We start from the raw sequence: 21170 nt of genomic DNA, 5'->3' as shown, positions 1-21170 counted from the left end.
TTGAGGTCCATTTATGACGTTTGTGTGAGTTTATTTGCTAAAACCAGCTTTGATCCGTACATGTAAAGACAACTGTTCTGATTGGCTTCACTCTATTGTGCCTTGTTCAAACAGCAGTGGGGACCGAACTTATAACTTCACGTTAAAAACTGATATTCAGTTGTTGAGATATATCTTGTTTGTCTTTAGAGTGGAAAATTTATTTTTACACGCACACAAACACACACACACAGAGAGAGAGAGAGAGAGAGAGAGAGAGAGAGAGAGAGAGAGAGAGAGAAGCCAGTTAATCAAGTGTCTCTCCATAAAGCTGCTCACAGAAATAAAAAAAAATACTTTTCTTAGTTTGTACAAGATGTAAGGACAGGAGAAGTGATTTAAATTCCACTAAACAGAGGGACAGAGTTGGCCGAGGAATTTAGCATATAGAATGAAAAAATTAACAATATACCTTTGTTACCATCTACAAGTAACGTTGGCTTTAAGCGGCATTCATGACGTAAACGCGACTTACGACTCTATTTGGTTTCAGTATCGCTATAAAAGTGTTTTGTTGCCATCTCGCAGCTGCTGTATAAATACTGCTTGCTATTTCCGGGAGAGTGCTCTGTTTTCGCACATGCGCAGATTGCGAAAAACAAAAGAATAAAACGTTACATGCACCAAAAACCGATTACTGAGCTAAAATCCAGCTCTCTTTATCAGATTTCTAGGCCTTAATCTGATATAAGAAATAGGACTATGCTGTTCACATGACTACTTGAATAATCAGATAAACACAGAAATCAGATGACGGGTATTAAAGGCATTAAAGACAGTGTTCGTGAAACTCACCAAACTCTCAAAAGCGCTAGTAAAATTTCTTTTCCCATATGGACCCTTTAACTAAATACGAATTAGGTGCCCCAAGACAGTCACCCAGTAGCAAATACATTCAAAAAGGAAAGACCACCCTAAATGCTTAATTAGACTGTTTCAGAAATGTCTGCATAAACGTATCGTAAAATAACACTGAAATATTAGCAGACCCGAACTGCACATTTACCAACTGGCCTCTAGGGGGCGCCAGTACCTTGAAAGCGTTTCACCAACAGCAGGGTGCGACTGGAAGCAACAAGTCTGTTATAACCGTGCATTTGGCGATTTTTTATAGCTTTGTTACTGTTATTGAACAAATGCACCAACTCATTGCACTCAGTTGTGTCTATTTGCTGTGCCCGTTGAGTTTGACTTTTGCCCTGCTCCCTCCTCTGTTGTCCAGCCCAGTAGTCCTTAAATACGTCTGTTAAACGTTAACATCTAAGTTGCGTAAAGAACACTTGTTTACAGAATGTCTTTTCGTGTGAAATACGCTTTTAAGCAAGATTCGTTATGAGGAAACGACGCAGACTTCAGTCCACCTTAAAATTTTTTGTTTGTGAAAAACATGGCGCTACGTGGTGCTGGCGAATCTGAGCGCCCCGCCCTCAACACGATGTTCAGCCGTTCGCCCCACACACTGACAGGAACAGGACAGCCAAGAAACTTCGGGCTGTCAAAAAACAGCAAGCATTGTTCTGGGGAGACGGTACCGAAGTCAATGACTACGTTAGCCCTGTGTAGCATTCCGTTGTAAGAGGTTAGCCACGAGCCGGGGTCGGTTCGCGTTTACAAATCTCCTTGTGAAGACCCAGACATGTCAGGAGAGGCGAAATTTGTGAGCCCTTTCCACAGACCCCACTGTTTATCTGCAGCAGCACCAGCGGGGAAGGCGAAACTAACGCACCCGGGAAAAGCCATTTTAGCTGGTAAGTTCGTCTCACATTTATTGTTCCTTGAGGTCATCGTTAAGTTGTATCTTAAAACGAGTACACAGGGATGTGCAGTGAACCCTTGCCTCTCACAAGGCACATGTTGTTTTCCTTTTGCTTGCTGGACCTTTATAACGTGCTTTAGACAACTGCAATGGTTTCATAGCTAATAGCAAAACAACTGGTGCTCTCAACAGGACCCTAAACCCTCTCAAATAAGCAGCAACACAGAACAGGCAAGTATCTGGTGTGTCCTGGCATGTAGTCTTTGAAGAGTGAGTCTCTTAGTCTTTCGTGTTCTCTTTAAGGAACTCTTAAAGGTGAATTCCAACGATTCTTCAGAATTTTTGTAGATTTCAGTCGTAGAGATGGTGGAGTGGTTAGATATGAAATGGAGTATGTGTAATGTAAAATGTGAAAGTATACTGACTGATTTTGATATCTAAACAGTGGTTGTGATCAGAATCGAGGGTCATGATGTCTACAGTGCAAATATATAGCCATTTTATTTGCTACCCAAAATGACCAGTGAACCTACACGTGTTTACTGAGTTTTTAAATGTAATATTCATCATGGCAAGTAGTGGTAAATCTGGAAAAAAATACTTCTGAGTAATTTTTTTGCTTCACAACACGTAAACCTATGTAAACCTCTTTGGCTTAAATGAATGTTCTAGACTCTCTCTACAATGGCATATTTCATATAAAACCACTCCGAATGGCTTGTTAAAATCTTAACAATTTAATTATGCAAAATATTTTGAAAAATCGATGCAATTCTGCTTTAACGTGTTCTGAAAAAGTAACGCAGTATGTCCTGTCTGTATTATGACTGAAAGTTAAATGTTTGGCTTGAACACTAATTGAATGGTCCCCAATAAAGGTAATATATGACAGAATTCCTTTTTTTCCTGAATTATACTCGTTACTCGAGTTATTTTCTGTTGTATGCCCATTCAGTAGCAACTTTCTCACCTTAAAAGTTTTATTTGATTCATTTCTGACTTCCTTTTCTTTCTATGCATAACATTAGGGGAGCAGTGGCTAATTTTCTCCATTGTTCCTCTTGTTATTCATGTAAAATCTATAATAATTGGGTTCGCACCAAAGTTCTTCTGTCCCAATCTTGCAAATGTTACTCCATGTGAATAGTCACCTTTCAGCTTGGCTACAGCAGAAAAAATCTAACTCATTAGGTCATGGATTATCACCACATAATGTATGGGCCAAGTGTTAATTTTGAGTTAAATTTTTAAGTCTGTTCAAGTATATTTTGAAATTTTGAATATGCAAGATATTCTCAAAGCCTTAGTTGTCCAACGGATCATTTCATTTCTTTGTCCCGTTCTTTAAGCCCATAATTATGACATGTGTGTGCTAAGGCATGCGAGCATCAGCAGGACAGCTCTTTTTTGGTTCCGGTTGTGTTGCATGACCTTCTCCTAACCTCTTTAAAAGTCATTTGATTGATTGGAGTTTATGGTTGCATGGAAGAAAAAATTACATTATAATGGAGACTTACATGCTGTGTGGAATGCAGTTTCTTAGTTATTCAGCTGTATAAATTGCATGATCTATGAATGGATGCCATCATTGGTATTAACACTTAATACAATGTTTTTGTTCACCTTTTAAAGGACTACTTTTTTAAATGCACTTACTTTCCTAACATTGAGTCAGGAGACATTAAGCAAATCAGCTTTCACTAAATGCTAGCTATTCTATTGACCTAGCAACATTATAAAAACATGTTCAAGGCATTTTTCTCGGATGTCATTAGACTCTGCGGTCGTAATACAGATGTGGGCACTCTGAAATGAGCTGTCTGCATTTGTGGCCCAGTGAACCAGTGACTCAGCACAATTTACAGTCACAGTTTTCTGGTTTGGCCAACACACAAGCACAGTGATAGGAAACTCACAAGGTGCTCACACAGTTTTGCAGTAGTGTTTGGCTGTCTATTCGTTTTTGGGGAATTAACCCAAACTACTGTGCAAAATTCTGAGACCACCCTTTATTCAATATCCAGACAAAACGAACACTGGGTACAAGTTATTAGTTCAAAAGATGTTCACCCTTTGCTCATATTACAGCTTCCAGAGACTTGTTTTCAGTTTTTCAAAAAAAGATGCTGGGATATTTTATATATAAGTAATCCCATTTACATGTTTAGACCAATTTAGACATCCATCCATAAAACCTTTCTCTACATGTCCAGTTTTGGTGTTCTAGTGCAAAGTTTTTTTTCCCCTCAATATTGACTTTAAAGATACACATCCCTTTAGAATCATAACACTGAGCTGTCTTCTCAAAGTAGAAGGATGGATGGACACACTTTTTTTTTCCGATATGAAGCAAAAGAGGAGCTTGATTTTTCTCCTATCTCACATATGTTTACCTGATGATGACGGTCATGGTTGTCTGCCAGGTCTCACACGATTGTTAGGAGTTCCATTTTCTCTGTATCCTTTGAGCGTTTTTTCAACTTCTGTTTTGGAAACTGTTATTATTATTTATTTTTATTTTTTCAACATAAACAAAAGCCAAACAACTCCTATTCCGAACACAGTCCACATCTACATGAGACTTATCAATGAAAACTAATCGTACTTTCATCACAGGACATTTGAAAATTGGGTTACATCATTCACTTAATGCATCATAGAACTAAACAAGCAAAAGGGACTTTGCTTAGATATTGTAGTATTCCATGTATTAAGAGTGTTAGGGGCTCGTTGCTATTTCTTGCAAATGATAGTTAACTTTTTTCTTTGATTTTCCTTACACAAGTGTATTATTTTATATCTAATCTCCTTTACACATTTTCAGAACGAAATGTGCGAGGCAGATAAGGGGAGTTTGGGTTGTTGCTTGTGTCCGTGTTTGTGTCTCTTTGAAGGGGAACATAATGCCAATGACAATTTTGGGAACGTCTTTTGTTAGGATGACAACTAGTTGGTTTTAAGATTGTAAGGGTGGAAGACTTAAAGTGGTAGTGTGGTGCTTAAAAGTGTAGGCAAACAAAATACTGATAGATTTGATAGTATAGTGTAATTTTTCTGACACTGACAATTTAATAACTTTGGCCGTTTTGACTGAAAATTTAAACAATAAAAGGGTGGTCTCTGACTTCTGCACGGTACTTGCCACTTGCCTTCATCAGTCTAATGTGTGTTGCACTGGGATAGCTTAAATTGCCAATAACCTTTGCTCTCATGCTGATAGTCAGAAGTCAGCAGGGCTTTAGCTAATGAATAATACAAAAGGAGAAGGACTGCTGGTTCTTTAATCATCTCCTGACCGAGGAGCTCCTTAAAATGCACCTGCATGTTCAGATTTGTCTGACTGTAAGGAATTTGACCATAATGCTTTAGAAAGCATGCAGAAAAAGCACTTGGAAGCCAGAGACTATCCCCAGAAATTAAAATTCTAGCTTTAAAGGTCTTTCATTCTACCCACTTTCCACACTTCACTAGACAATCCTGCAGAGCAGGTTGAAAATCTCCTGCGTCATGTCTTTCAGAGATTGCTCCTTAAATGCCTGTTAAACAGGTATTCTGGTACCTGCAGAATTTGTGTTTTTTTGTGAAAACCACAACTCCATCATTCTTGGGTGTAATATGAAGTGTATATATCTAATTTTGTGGGGTGGGCATAAGTCTTGCAGGGTCCATTGTGATCTCATAAGAGTACACTTCTGGGAAAAACCTTGTTAAACCTATGGTGTCCATGCTCTTTTATTGTCCGTAGTACAATCAACAAAAGAATAACAAAGGCTTGTTGTCTATTGGACAATGTTGATAGATGCACACATCTCTCTATTCGTTGTTCAGTAGTCAACTAGCCCTCAGGACCTTTGTTATATAGCCATGGAATCTGTTTATGAAGCAATATCCAAATTTTAAGATTAAACATTCTTTTTAAGTTGTAAGTGCCATAAGTGCCTGATGTCTGAATGCTACTGTATGTCTTAAAGCAAGATGAAATATCTAATTCAGTGAATGTTTAGGCCTGTGATGTTGGCCTGCTGCTATATACACTCAGATACACATGTATTAGGCTAAAACAAATTGCCTGTTCTTCCAAGCAGTGAATGATGTAACTCTATAAATAAAGCATGCTAAAGTATTTAAGAGAATTAGTTGTTACTAATAACAATAGAATGATCGAGGCACATGATGAGCCAAGTTATTTTGAACATGTTGATTAGTTGGTGCCAGACATTGTGGTTCCAGCCTCCATCCTGGGATTTTTACACAGTAGATTCTCTAGAGTTTACTAGGAGTGGTTTGATTAGCAGAACATCCACTGAGTGGCAGTTGTGTTGGTGAAAACACCTATTTGGCCTTGTCATAATGACCACAAATATTCATGCAAATGCTTTTCAGTAGAAGTGTGTAGAGGAGAATCCATGAAAGCAGAGATGAACATTGAGGCAAATGGGCTTGTAATTGTAGACCATGCAATTGGTACATCATCTGTTAGCTCAGAAAATTATGGGGTCGGCTAGATGAATGAAGGTTGGGAAAACATTGTCTGGTCTAATGAATCTTAGTTTCTGCAAAGTCACATGTGTCAGGCCCCAATCTTCATGAGCCAAACACTGCAGCACACTGCCTCATTAAACAAGATTCAGCTCATCAGCTAATTATTAAAACCTTCATTAACTATGTTAAATGAAGGTAATTGTAATCTCTGCAGCACTTTGCAGCGTAAAGTTAATGCTTAGGCAAAATAATAGAGGTCAGGATTTTACATAAGAGCATGAATCCATGGATCCATCCTGTCCTGTGAGAAAAGTAAAGGCAAAGTGTGGGCACATTACAAAAGTTTGGAAAATAATTGTTGTTGAATTATTTGAGTTCAAAAACTGCATGTTGTGCATGGACCCTGGTGATTGCCACTTGTGATACTTATAATTCAAAAAATGAGTAGACGATAGAGAAAATGCAACGGTGCTACAACTGGTAGACCACCAAAACAGTCACCATCAAATATGAGAAAATCAAAGCCCCACTTTTGCATCGACTACTAAAAAACAAGCAGGTGTTTCTGTGAGAAGACAGCTCAACTCTGTGAGTCTAAAATGATGTGCTGATAGCTTGATAACTGTCAAAAAGCCATTTTCTGTGAAAAGCAAATAGACGAAAAGAATATTATCATTAATTAATATTAGTCAAACATAGCTGCTGGTGTTCTCAGAACAATGGACTGACCACCTTAGAGTGTAGGCATCATTGAATGTGTTTAAGATTACTTGGATTATGAGAAACAGAAAATGCAACTGACTTTGGAGGTGTGGAAAAATATCCCTGCAAAATATTATCTCCTGAAAAAGGTGACGTTATGTTTAATTGCTGAGGCTGCTGTGTAGTTAAATTTGTGTTTTCCGCTTTTTGTACTGTTGTACTGCTTAAACATGAAAAGCATGTCAGTTGACAGTTTTGACATAAAAGTGAACAGCTGAAGTGGTTTGCAGTTTGATTGAGTTGTGTCAAGCGCCTAATTTTAATCCATCAGTAAAAAGTCATTGCATGTGTTTACACTGATCAAATCTTTCCATGTTTGCCTGTATTTCTGTGGCTTGATAGATAATAAGCAGTTTGTGACTGGTATGTAATTAACCGTTACTGTGCTGTAGCAGGCATGCGGAATTGCACTGAGCCTGTGCTAGTGTTTGAGAACCCAATCATTTTTTCATATCCTGTTGAGCAGTAGGACCTGTGGTTTACAGACACACTCCTTCAAAGCTGGAGAGAAGCCAAGTGGGCAGAATCTCACAGAGCCAATAGCAGCCAGTCACACGCCCCTTTGCTGTTTGCTGTTTAACTGCAGATGCACAAAGCTGACATTTTTAAAGGAGGCTCCTGCTAATTGTGATTGTGCTCTGAATACCTATGAACGCAAAAATGCACTCAAAAATCCAACTTTTCTTTGTGTGATTATGTGGATATTAGTATATAACATGGTTAATATTAACTAGTTTGAAGGCTTTATTTTGCTTAAATCATTAGAACGAAATTATATATATTTACTCATCCAGTTCCATACTATGTTTATTTAGTTAATTCTAGTTTTTACTTGCAGATAGGAAAGTGTAAAATGTAGGGATTAACTGTTTTAATAGCAACTCTTGTGAAGGCCTCTGTCTGTTTTTACAGGTGGGATTGCTGGAGGGATTGAAATCTGCATCACTTTCCCAACAGAGTATGTGAAGACTCAGTTACAGTTAGATGAGAAGGCAAACCCCCCACGCTACAAAGGCATTGGTGTGTCTCTGTCTTCTTTCAAACCTGTCTCTCCCTGTCTGTATTATATTACACCTGAAAGGTTATCATTCCACCCCAAAAAGTAGAATTTTAAAGGGATAGCTCAAATTTGATTAGTGTTATTACCCTCTTATGCTGGTTTTCCTTATAAGATCAATGAACTGAGTTTTCAAAAGTCATGGCTTTTGCACCCTGTGATAAACAGAAATACTTCCAAGCCAGTACGTTTTGTTGAACATACACATACCAAACTATGAATATTACTATGTGCAAGCTAACTCTGCTGCACATTGAACTGACATCATAAGACAGCCACCCTCGCCAAAATACTACTATTACGCTATAACATTGTTATATACCAACACCAGCTGCTCAAAGTGTGGACTACTACTGTCAAAGCAACTTAACAGCCATGTTTGCAAAGCTTGCTGATTTGTATGGGATATTTAGATGAGGGAGCCAGTCAGTTAAATGTATTTATCTCAGAGACAACCTGCTTTGATCTGGGGTTAATTATATGGTTATTACACCAACTACCACTAAAATTCTATACACATTCAGAGTAATACAGCCACTAGTAAAGACATGTTTGGTGATGTTTCCTTATTCCCTGGAGACAATGTAGGTAAGGTAAACATCTATCCCAACAATTAGTATCATGCAAAAACTGCATACCTACGTCATTACACATTTGCCTCAGATACTGTGTGACATGCTGTTATATACACACCACCACCATGTCAGTGCCACTGCTGTGCTGAGAAAGATCCACCACCCACATAATATCTACTCTGTGGTGGTCCTGTGGGTGGTATTCAACACCAAAGAATGGGGTAAAAGTATGCAGAGAAACAGATGGACTGCAGTCTGTAATTGTAGAACTATAAAGTACAACTATATGGTAGGTGGAGCAGATAAAATGGAAAATAAGTGTAGATACAAGGTAGGTGTGTCTGATAAATTGCTCAGTGAGTCTATAAAACATCAAAAAACAGTAGCATCCTGAATATTGTCTGAGGAATATTATGTTTTTTCTGAGTTTAAGGCAAATGTGTGATGATTTAGGTATGCAGTGTGCGGTCCTAATTGGTGGGGCTTGAGCTTTCTCTGTTAGTTAACTTGTTAGTCTTATGCCTCAAGTTCTAAATAAGCAAACATCTGACACCAAACATGTCTTGGTGGATCAGCTATATCTGAAATACATGGAAAATTGTGTACATTGGATTTTTTTTACTATTCGTACTAACCAGGACATCTTGTTTTATTGAGCATTTGTCAGCCATACTGGTGTTGGAATTTCCTTAGAGCTCATCTGCATTTTAATTATCTAAAAGTGTTCCAAACATGCCTAGGTGGGGCCAGTGCCAGGGGTTATTAAAGAAGCAGAAGCGTGTTAAGTTGTAAGAACAAAGTGCATCGTTAGACCCTTTCTGATATTTCAGGCACTCATCATAGCTTTATCAGTGTTCCATAGTCCCTGGACTTTGGAAGGTAACCCCTCTTTCTTCACATGTTTGCCAGCGCTGATTATTCTAGTGAGGAACTTCTGTGTCGTGGCTGTTGACCAATAGATTTGTCACGCTCTCATGTTGCGTTTTGATCACCCTTTAGCTGAGTGGTCTACCTGCTAATTTGACATAGTCATTGATTTACCAAGCAGCAAACTTGTGAAACAGCTGAGCTCTGGAGATATATGGTCTAATAATGAAATATTAGGATGGCGGGTAATTATTCAAGTGCACAAGGTGTCCTGGTTTGCATTAAAAGAACAGTGTGCACAAAAAAAATCTAATTCAAATGTAGTCAACTGATCAACAAAGACTTGGTTGGTGTTTTAAGTTCTCTTCTTTAGCATTACACTGAAGCTACAAGGCTTATGTAGCCAACAAATAATAGAAACGTATACCACACCAGTTAGCAGTCAAGCTGTTAGGAAGTCTCAAAAAGATTTGTTGTTAATTTATGACAGTATATGACATACTGACATCTATAAAAATGGACAAATACATGCACACAGATCAACAGTATGACTGATGGCAGTGTCTTTAGCTATATACGTTCTCTCTCATTCCTGTCTCTTGCACAGTTGATTGTGTGAAGCAAACAGTCCAGAGCCATGGGGTGAAAGGCTTGTACCGGGGCCTCAGCTCCCTGCTTTATGGTTCCATCCCCAAAGCAGCTGTGAGGTAAGCATGCCATAGTTTTTTTTTAAGCTGCACTGTGTATTTTTTTGTTAAAATTAAAAGAACTTTGGGGGAAAATACACGCTAAACTGTGGTGTGCCTGCAAAGCTGCATGTCGCCCTATAAATAAATAAATAAATAAAGATCAATATTAAATTATTAATTTAATATTAAAATATTAAATAAAGTAAATCAATGGCAGATAATGCCTCATAACATCTCCTCATCTGCTCATGCATGTTACAAACATGTTAATAGGAGTAAATATAGCTTGTTTAAATTCAGAGGATAAATGAACAGGCAAGACTGCTGCAGATGTAAAAAGTAGACAAAAAATTCCAGTAATATGTAAAATAAATCAAGAAATGTTGTCTGTTCTCAGGCTCCTCAGCTCATGCCCTGCCTACATATTTTTATAACTGTATTACTGGCCTTCGAAGATGCTTGATTATTTGCAAGAGCATAATCTGCCCCTGCCTAAGAGGGTAGTTGGGTACTATTAAAGGACAGATTAATCTTTCTTTTTTTTTTTCTTCTTTTTTTTTTTTTAAGTCAGCTGGAGGTAAGGCTCATGAACATTGCCTCATGCCAGAAATAAGTAGGTACATTGCCATGTTGAGGTATTAAGTAGTTATTAAATAGACTTGAGGTTTCTGATGCTGTATTACATACTGCTCTTGATCAAAGTTGAAAGAAAAATTGTGTTGTTAAAAACAGTAGTAAAAGCAATCTTGAAGCTTGAAATTTTCCCATACTTGTATCTTTTTTGTAGACAACTATAGCATAGTTTTACAATGCTTGGAATACATAGTTTTCCATTACTTGCTTAAAACATTAGACTTGTAGTTTAGTGCAATTTGGATAAGGGGAAAATTGAGTACATTTATTTGCTTGACTCACCAATTGCTTCATGAGGTCACTCTGAGAATGCTGTATCTTCAGGTGTTGCTCTGTCTCCTCAGGTTTGGAGTGTTTGAGTTTCTCAGTAACAAGATGAGGGACGAGGATGGGAAGCTGGACAGCACACGAGGGCTGATCTGCGGCCTGGGCGCAGGTGTGGCTGAGGCTGTAGTGGTGGTGTGTCCTATGGAGACAATAAAGGTACATGAGAAGAACACTGAGGAATCAGCATCCATGCTTCTCTACTAAGCCGTCAGTTGTGCCAAATTATTGAAAACTACAGAAATAATTTGGTTCTTATAGGTAGGTAGATGGTTGGACTAGGAGGCTTTGGGGCTGGATTAGAAAAAAGCAGTTCTCTTTACATTTGATGACTGTCTTTTGAGTGTCTTAGCAATCAGACAAAATTTATGTATTTATTGTGAAAATATATGTAAGCAATCGAGAAATCGACAAATAACATTCAATTAGTAGCTTTAAGGCTGTGGCCTTAAGTGTTGTTTTATCTTCTGTTTCAGGTCAAATTTATCCACGATCAGACGTCAGCCAACCCCAAGTATCGAGGCTTTTTCCACGGTGTAAGAGAAATAGTCAGAACACAAGGTTTGCAAAGTTTACCCACACTGCCATCTGTTGGAGATGAAACAGAATGCAGTTTTTTCATTTTTACAGATCTAATTCGGTCTGTTTACAGATCTTATTCAGGATATATTACACTTCATGTTACTGAAGTGCAAGCATACCCACCATTGGGTTTCTTTGTGACTTACTTTTACAAAATCTGTTAAATATTAGTATGGTCAGTAACCCTGAGCTGAAAGAGGAAACTATTGTTTCATTTGTGTGCTCATCTGGTTTCTCTCTAAACTATTTTATAAATCAAAATAATTATGATGGAATACTTGCTGGTCATGTTATGTATCATAACCTCGTATTATATATGCACACTTCTAGGCCAAAGGTATGTGGAAAAGTATTGGCATTAAAATGGAGTTGGCCTCCTCTTTGTGGGCATAACAGCCTCCGCTCTTCTGGGAAGGCTTTCCGCAAGACTTTTCTTGACATCTGTCAACTCAGTTATGTTCATCAGACTGCTTCATAGAAAAATGTGATTCATCACTCCAAAGATTCATCACATTTCCACTGCTCAAGTGGAAGCTTGACATCGCCCATTGCACCTAGCATTAGGGTTGTGTGCAACTGATTGGACATGGAACCATTTGTAATGAAGCTCCCAACACTATTTCCAGAGGTAGTGAGTAATGCAACAGAGGATGGGTAATTTTTTTACATACTTCGGCAGCCACACTCTCTGAGTTTGCTTGGTCTACTGGTTCTTTGCTGAGCTGCTGTTGCTCCATTTTGCAACAAGAGCACTTATATTTGACTGAGGCAGAGCTAGCAGAGCTGAAATTTCATGAACTGTCTGAATTCTGGCAAACATGGTATCCTTTGACAATGTGATATTTAAAATCACTGAGTGCTTCAAGTACAACCTATTGTACTGCCAGTGTTTGTCTATGAAGTTGTATGTATGGTTATGGACTTGATTTTACATACCTATTAGCAATGAGTGTCACCTGAACTCATGAATTAAGAAGGTTGTCCACATACCTTTGGCCACATAGTGTATAGTGGTGTATAGTATATAATAACTGTGCAGTGTTTTAAGCTTAGAAGTGTTAAAGTTGTGATTAATAAAAATTACATTGGTAGAGGAAAGAGGAAATTGTTAGGCACAGTGCGAAGACTTCACAAATAAGACGAAGAGCTGAGAACATCAACTCATTCACATTCAAATTAATAAGTCTCTTAACAAAATAAATGGGTGTAAATTATTCATGTGCAAGTTCTGCGATTGACATTTATTCACATGAGCAACATGTGAGGAGTATTGAGGCCATGTGACTGTCACACTCCTACTTGCTTTGGCTCCAATTGATTATGGGAACCTCAGAGAGCTAATTTTAGTACAAATAGATCCTCATGGGAGCTGATGGACAAGACTGGTTTAACTGGGGTGGAATGCCTACTTTGTGACTTTGTAATTTACTTGTGTAAACATGCATTGTTCTGTTCTTTTCTTAGGCCTTAAGGGAACATATCAGGGATTGACAGCAACAGTATTGAAGCAAGGATCAAACCAAGCTATTCGTTTCTTTGTTATGACGTCCTTGAGAAACTGGTACAAAGGTACTGTACTTAATTTAATTGTTTACTACCTACATGCACAGTACTCAGCAACTGATCTAGCCCTATACTGAGTTGCTACTTTAGCCAGTATATCGATCATGTAAGGCCGTTTATTTATAACAACATAGTAGTCGCATGTTAGTGTGTTGTGCTGGTGTGTGGTGCATCTGGTACATCAGCCTTTGAATTTTTTACTTAGTTTTTTTTTTAGTAGTTCCCAGCCAATATGCTGGCTGGTAATACTGGCCGAAATTGATGACCTGTGGTTGCATTAATATTGGCAAAAATATTAGCATAGAAAATTAGCTCCCTTACATAGGCGCGCCATCACCAGGGACACTCTCAACAAGAGGGGGATACCTTAGAGAAAAGTGCCACCAAGAGTTCGATATGAGTCACCACCTCTTTAACTATATGACAGTAATACAGGCTGCACTGCTAAATGGAAGAGTGCTAAATAAGGAACAGTGGCTAAATGAGATACATCGTTATAATCTATATGTTATTTAAAACTTTGGGTGTCTGCTATTTACAGTTGCAAATGTTAGAGCATCCCTGGTCAAAAGTTTTGTTGATTTTCTAAGTGAAATTAAGTTAACTCTTGCTCTACAGAGAACACACTTCTGCACATTTACATGCACAGTTCCTGTTTATTTGCTAAAGTAAACATACAAAATCATGAAATATGGCCCATGCAAAAGTCATGGCACATTTTACATTTTGTTTTATTTTATTCCAATATGATAATAATTAAACTAAACAAATAATTATACATCATACATTAAAATGATCAGAAAATGTTAAAATTTTTTGCATACAGCTGGATTAGAGTTCAGGAATGTGAGGACAATTAAACAGGCATATTCATAGTTTACAATTCACATTTGACAAATGACAGTCAACTCACTCTAAACAATCTTATGAGCTATACTTAACAAAAAGTGTAACTTAATCGATTACATAAACAGTTTTAATAAGTTAGCTCTAAACTCTAAAATATAAATATTAAAATATACATTGCTCAAAAAAATAAAGGGAACACTCAAATAACACCTCCTAGATCTGAATGAATTAAATATTCTCATTGAATACTTTGTTCTGTACAAAGTTGAATGTGCTGACAACAAAATCACACAAAAATCATCAATGGAAATCAAATTTATTAACCAGTGGAGGCCTGGATTTGGAGTCACACACAAAATTAAAGTGGAAAAACACACTACAGACTGATCCAACTTTGATGTAATGTCCTTAAAACAAGTCAAAATGAGGCTCAGTATTGTGTGTGGCCTCCACGTGCCTGTATGACCTCCCTACAACGCCTGGGCATGCTCCTGATCAGGTGGTGGATGGTCTCCTGAGGGATCTCCTCCCAGACCTGGACTAAAGCATCTGCCAACTCCTGGACAGTCTGTGGTGCAACGTGATGTTGGTGGATGGAGAGAGACATGATGTCCCAGATGTGCTCAATCGGATTCAGGTCTGGGGAACGGGCGGGCCAGTCCATAGCTTCAATGCCTTCATCTTGCAGGAACTGCTGACACACTCCAGCCACATGAGGTCTAGCATTGTCCTGCATTAGGAGGAACCCAGGGCCAACCGCACCAGCATATGGTCTCACAAGGGGTCTGAGGATCTCATCTCGGTACCAAATGGCAGTCAGGCTACCTCTGGCGAGCACATGGAGGGCTGTGCGCCCTCCAAAGAAATGCCACCCCACACCATTACTGACCCACTGCCAAACCGGTCATGCTGAAGGATGTTGCAGGCAGCAGATCGCTCTCCACGGTGTCTCCAGACTCTGTCACGTCTGTCACATGTGCTCAGTGTGAACCTGCTTTCATCTGTGAAGAGCTTCTCTCTTCTCTCTGTAATACTGATTGTTCTGTAAAGCTGCTTTGTGACAACACCTGTTGTAAAAAGCGCTATATAAATAAATTTTGCTTGCTTGCTTGCTTGCCAGTGGCGAATTTGCCAATCCTGGTGTTCTCTGGCAAATGCCAAGCGTCCTGCGCGGTGTTGGGCTGTGAGCACAACCCCCATCTGTGGACGTCGGGCCCTCATACCATCCTCATGGAGTTGGTTTCTAACTGTTTGTGCAGACACATGCACATTTGTGGCCTGCTGGAGGTCATTTTGCAGGGCTCTGGCAGTGCTCCTCCTGTTCCTCCTTGCACAAAGGCAGAGGTAGCGGTCCTGCTGCTGGGTTGTTGCCCTCCTACGGCCTCCTCCACGTCTCCTGGTGTACTGGCCTGTCTCCTGGTAGCGCCTCCAGGCTTTGGACACTACGCTGACAGACACAGCAAACTTTCTTGCCACAGCTTGGAGCTGCACTACCTGAGCCACTTGTGTGGGTTGTAGAGTCCGTCTCATGCTACCACGAGTGTGAAAGCACCAACATTCAAAAGTGACCAAAATATCAGCCAGAAAGCATAGGTACTGAGAAGTGGTCTGTGGTCCCCACCTGCAGAACCACTCCTTTATTGAGTGTGTCTTGCTAATTGGCAATAATTTCCACCTGTTGTCTAATCCATTTGCACAACAGCTGTGAAATTGATTGTCAATCAGTGTTGCTTCCTAAGTGGACAGTTTGATTTCACAGAAGTTTGATTTACTTGGAGTTATATTGTGTTGTTTAAGTGTTCCCTTTATTTTTTTGAGCAGTGTATGTTTCGATATGATCGCTTATTAGAATATTTCCCTCCTTAAAATCAGTACCGGTCATGCAATTTTCATTTCAGACAGGCCCTAGATTTTACACATTTCGCAGCCAATGTTGAGAATAGTCCACCTACCAGAAATGCAGACCACAGTGGGGAAAAAAGCTTTCGAGCTTTATTGTGTATAAATCTTCTCCGACTTTAGTGGGTATAATGTCAGCTGTGCAAATTGTGCTTAGAAGAATATTACTATATTATTATTATTATTATTATAATATTGTTATTACCAATATAGTTTGCTAACAAGGTTGATGCCTCTGTCTAATAATGGCTAGTAAATGTGTATAGTCTTTAAAACCCTCCCACAACACTGCTGTGCTTGATACACTTGTACAGCTGTATGCATTTTAACACCTCCAGTTTAATTACATTTTGTTTATTTTCTAATTGGAAATAAGTTAACAGCTTCTACAGTTAAGAAGCTTAAATAAATTTTTTAACAATATAAAATAAATATATAGCACTGCTAATTTTTGTGCTGTTTCTTTATATGCTGAGTTATAACATATTATATAAAAATGAAACCCAAAATATAAAATGTGCTGTAACATTGGCACAGGCTACATTTTATGTTTTTTGTATATTTTTTGGTGGACTGGCAACACAGTACCATGTCAGTGTCACTGCTGTGCTGAAAAAGGCCCTAAACAGTACCTGGTCTTGTAGTCCTAGAGGTGGATGTTGTGGGAAAAGTGTAACATCATGATGCTTAAAGAGATTTTCTCAGTATGTGATATATATAGTGTTTCTGATCAGTTGAAACAGTTGAAAAAAGAACAAAATTGAAATGGTGATTTTATTGAGTTTTACATTATAATTATTTAACTTGAATTATATTTTGTTATTTATCATAATTTTAACTTATTTATTTATTTACTATATTGTTGTAATTTTAATGTTTTATAGATTTTTTTTCCATTTACTACTATGATCATAATTACTTTATAGCATTTATGTTTTTACTATTTAACTACTCAGTCCATGCTTGGCAACATTATATATGAGGGTCTTCCTCAATGTAGTCAGAGTTTAAATAAGTGATACTTTTTGATCCCACAACCGGGGAAATTCCACCTCCGCATTTCACCCATCCATGAAGTGAAACACCACATACACACTAGTGAACACACACACTAGGGGGCAGTGAGCACACTTGCCCGGAGCGGTGGGCAGCCCTATCCACGGCGCCCGGGGAGCAGTTGGGGGTTAGGTGTCTTGCTCAAGAACACCTCAGTCATGGACTGTCGGCCCTGGGGATCGAACCGGCAACCTTCTGGTCACAGGGCCAGATCCCTAACCTCCAGCCGACAACTGCCCCCAAAAATAATGGTTGATTGATTGATTAAATTCTTCATGTACCTTACTGCACTAATTCCAGTTGAACAGAACTAACTGTATATGCAGTTGTTCAGTGTTCTTGAAGTATTGTATGTGTACATTCGTAATGTTGCCCAATCCTAAGTGCTCTAGGTGCTCTATTCCCATTTATGTAGATAGAGGTTGACTGAAAAATAGTGCAGCAATAGATGGATTACCACCAGGATTGTAAACCTACAAAGTGCACCTATATCGTAGGTGGGCCTAATAAAATAGTCACTGAGAGTAGTTGCAATTTAGGTGTACCTAATAAACTTTTTTTAGGCTGTAAACATGCAAGACTCAAGAAACATATGTTTATTTCAAACCCAGGTGACAACCCCAACAAGTCCATAAACCCTCTGCTGACTGGAGTGTTTGGAGCCATAGCTGGAGCTGCCAGTGTATTCGGAAACACACCACTTGATGTGATTAAGACTAGAATGCAGGTGAGTTGTGGTTATATTACATTGAAAGTCTGTGGTGCTCTAAATGTCATTTGTCTTCGTATGTGAAAATGATATCTCCCCAGTGCCTCAGGTTGGGGACCTTAAAATGGTGACTTCAAGAAATAATCTATGATTTGTGGTTGGTGGCTTGGAGTATAATTAAATATCTGTCTCTAGGGTCTAGAGGCTCACAAATATAAGAACACCGTAGACTGTGCCATCAAGATTATGAGACATGAAGGACCGGCAGCGTAAGTGAATATGTCCATGATGGCACTGTGCATGTATTTACACAGTAACACCTAGCTAGTTATTAACTATACAAACAAGGAGATACCACCATAATCCTATGTCTGTGTTCTAGGTTCTACAAAGGGACTATTCCGAGACTTGGGCGAGTCTGCCTGGATGTGGCAATCGTGTTTGTGATCTATGAGGAGGTGGTGAAGGTTCTAAATATGGTGTGGAAGACAGATTAACGCAGAGAGTGCACTGTGATGCAGACAGAGCTTGGTGAACATGGCCTGACCTTCACAGCATCCCAGTGATGTGCCACATGGGAACATGCAGTCTGGAGGCTAAATATGTGATTAAAGCCGTGCATGTGCTCACAAGCGGCAAAGTCAAGAGGCTGCTAATCTACTAAAGTTGCCCGTTATAATCAAGACAGAGAAAACATTTCCCTAAATAATGTGAGGCACACAAATACTTGAAAATTAGCTAATAGGAAAATAATTTGCTTTTTGTATTAATGAGAATCATCAATAATGGGAAAAGTAAAAGAAAGGCTTAACTCATGTTTTAGCATAAAAAACTTGCCTTTTTGGTGTCACACACACATATATATATATATATATATATATATATATATATATATATATATTATGTGACATTTACTTAGTTGATTTCTGTATTGAATGTGATGACACTAAAACATATGAAAGGTATAAAAGTAGAACTATATTAGCAAGTTCATCCTTGCTCAAAAGTGTGGCAAGTACTACCATTGCAAAAATAGCTTATTACAGCTTAAAGATGTTAAAAGGGCTAATAATGAAGTAAAGCTAGAACCTGATTAGCCTTTATCAAACCACAGCGTTGCAGAGTTTGGCAGTTTGCTTTATTAAACACCAAATTCAACTCATTATCTAATTAGCAAGACATTCCTAAGTTGAATTCAGAGTGTTCAATAAGAGAAACGCTAATCTCTGCAGAGCTGTGTGGCCCCAGCAGAAATTCAGCTAGCATTTTTTGCTAAGTGGCCTCTATTAGCTTTGTGAGGATTTTAAGTATTGCTTAAAAGTGTAAGTACACTTAAAAATGTAGTAATTAAAGTAAGATCAATCACTTTTGGGCAGGTTAGGCAAAACCAAGGAAATTTTTAAGTGGAGTTACACTGTTAGCTTTTTTTTGTTTGTTTGTTTGTTTTTTTGGACTATGGTAGTGCGCTTATTTGCCTCTTCAAGTGATTACTTGCTAACTTGCTAATTTTAAGAGCCTGATTTTAGCCACAGTCTGTAGGACTTTGATCCAGAAACGCACAAAGCATCTTGAAACAGCACCAAAGCCTTTAATTCTCAGAAACACAGTCTCCTCAGTACCTCCAGTAAATATGTGCACTTTTAAAACCTTAATGAACACGGTACTAAATTAAGAGAAGTAATGAAATGCAACTAAGTGCCTAGACCAGTATTTACTAGTGCTCATGATTAGCATGTAGCGTTTGTATGTATGTCATGAATATGTCCTCGTGCACTAATATGGCATAATCAAAGCAGTGCTAATTTCTGAAACTTAAGAATATGATGTGTGTTAAACAACACTTGCACCAATGACAGTGACCAAAACACAACTTGGAGGACTGCTGACTACTTGAATGAGCGTGGGGTAACATTTAACTCATACTGGCTTCATGAGAGATTCAAAATATTTATTCATGCTAAAGAGATTACCAAATCTGTCCAGAATGTTTGGTTTGAGAAGCTGTTCATGGATCTGAAATGGCCTTAAATTATGTGCTGCTTTTATTATTGCTTTTCAGTGCCACTGGTTTATCTCTTTTCCTACCTCAAGAAATCCCCAAAAATACACAAAAACTAATGAGGGAGAAAGCAGATGAAAGCAAGATATCTCTCAGGACAGGGCACAATAGTGTCTCCCTGACATTACTGACATTTTACGTAGTACACTAGGTATACAGATATCATAACAGCTCACTATTAGGAATTCCTGAACTTGTATTTGAAACTAGAATAAGAAAAACAGTGCAGTTTTACCCGTCAAATGTACAAATGATTTTGTGCTTTTGATTTGAATCAGGATGCAAAAATGTTCTACTTAATGTTACATCTAATATGGGAGAATAACACAATGCGTTCAGTGTTTGTTGAATAGAATATTCGTGCCTAATTAATATATGCTTGTCTATGCCTTGAAAATTGTGTTTGCATTGAACTCTTGATCATGTTCATTGTGTTTAAGAGCACTCACTCTCTTTTTGCCAAATATATTTAGTTCTCTATGATTGTTCTTGACCTATATGTACAGCTTTGAATAAAATGAATATATAATCATCTTGCGTAAGCACAGTAAATAGTGATTTCCAAGGGGAAACGGGTGAAACAAACTGGGTCACCTGTCAGTATAGCAACGGTTTGGGTTTCCATGTTTGTCACATATCTTGGTTTGGACAGTGTGATTCATTTGAGAGAAGTCTGACAGTGGATGTAATGAAATATTCTTGATGAATTTCTGACCCATAGTAAAATAATGAGACTGCATATATATACATATATATAGTTTTGATTTATATTGCCATATTTCTTTTTATTCAATCATACAATGTGCCTTTACATTGTGCCCTTAATGTTCAATAAATCATGGTGGCTGGACATGAATATGTGCAGTTTATTTGTTCTTCCTCATTTGTCATTCTTTGAAATGTTTGGAGGGAAGTCCATTATTTTTTCCAAACATTTGCATAATTGTTAAAAAGGAAACAGCTATTTAGGGTGTACTGGATGGATGGATGGATGGATAGTTGTCAACATTACATATAAAAAAATCATAAGACAGGTGAAGGTCCAGTGGTAGTTTCAGATAGTTCATGAAAAGCTGTATTTTTGTTATGGTCATTATGACCACTGGCTCCTATCCCCACTACAAGGAAGATTAAGCTGGGCTGGCAAGTTTCTTGAGGATGGAGCATTTCACTTCAAACCACTCTGATTGAATCTTTTCACATCTCAAAATTTGAAATATGCAGACATTTTTTAAAGTCAGTGCAGTTCCGTTTTAAAAGCGAGGTTTT

General features: G+C 38.2%; 1 protein-coding gene across 1 annotated transcript; it reads left to right on the top strand.

The window, feature by feature from the left end:
* The first annotated feature begins 1318 nt into the window (after positions 1–1318).
* Positions 1319–18695, top strand: slc25a1b (slc25a1 solute carrier family 25 member 1b). Its single transcript, XM_017693703.2, has 9 exons — positions 1319–1787; positions 7952–8059; positions 10146–10245; positions 11205–11343; positions 11661–11745; positions 13231–13335; positions 17745–17860; positions 18038–18111; positions 18225–18695. Exons 1-9 carry the CDS (start codon positions 1676–1678, stop codon positions 18337–18339), a joined length of 954 nt encoding a protein of 317 aa, XP_017549192.1. The 5' UTR covers positions 1319–1675; the 3' UTR covers positions 18340–18695.
* Positions 18696–21170: the final 2475 nt, after the last annotated feature.

Source organism: Pygocentrus nattereri, chromosome 18, assembly GCF_015220715.1.
Source record: "Pygocentrus nattereri isolate fPygNat1 chromosome 18, fPygNat1.pri, whole genome shotgun sequence".
Classification (NCBI taxonomy): domain Eukaryota; kingdom Metazoa; phylum Chordata; class Actinopteri; order Characiformes; family Serrasalmidae; genus Pygocentrus; species Pygocentrus nattereri.
Note: the sequence above shows the minus strand (reverse complement) of the source record. Positions and strands in the feature narration are given on the sequence as shown.

What these genes read in the sequence shown, in the direction of transcription:
- slc25a1b (XM_017693703.2), top strand. Translation starts at nt 1,676, where the DNA reads ATGTCAGGAGAGGCGAAATTTGTGAGCCCTTTCCACAGACCCCACTGT. An exon ending in ATCCCCAAAGCAGCTGTGAG is followed by an intron (nt 10,246 to 11,204) that starts GTAAGCATGCCA and finishes CTGTCTCCTCAG; the next exon opens with GTTTGGAGTGTTTGAGTTTC. An exon ending in AGAAATAGTCAGAACACAAG is followed by an intron (nt 11,746 to 13,230) that starts GTTTGCAAAGTT and finishes TTCTTTTCTTAG; the next exon opens with GCCTTAAGGGAACATATCAG.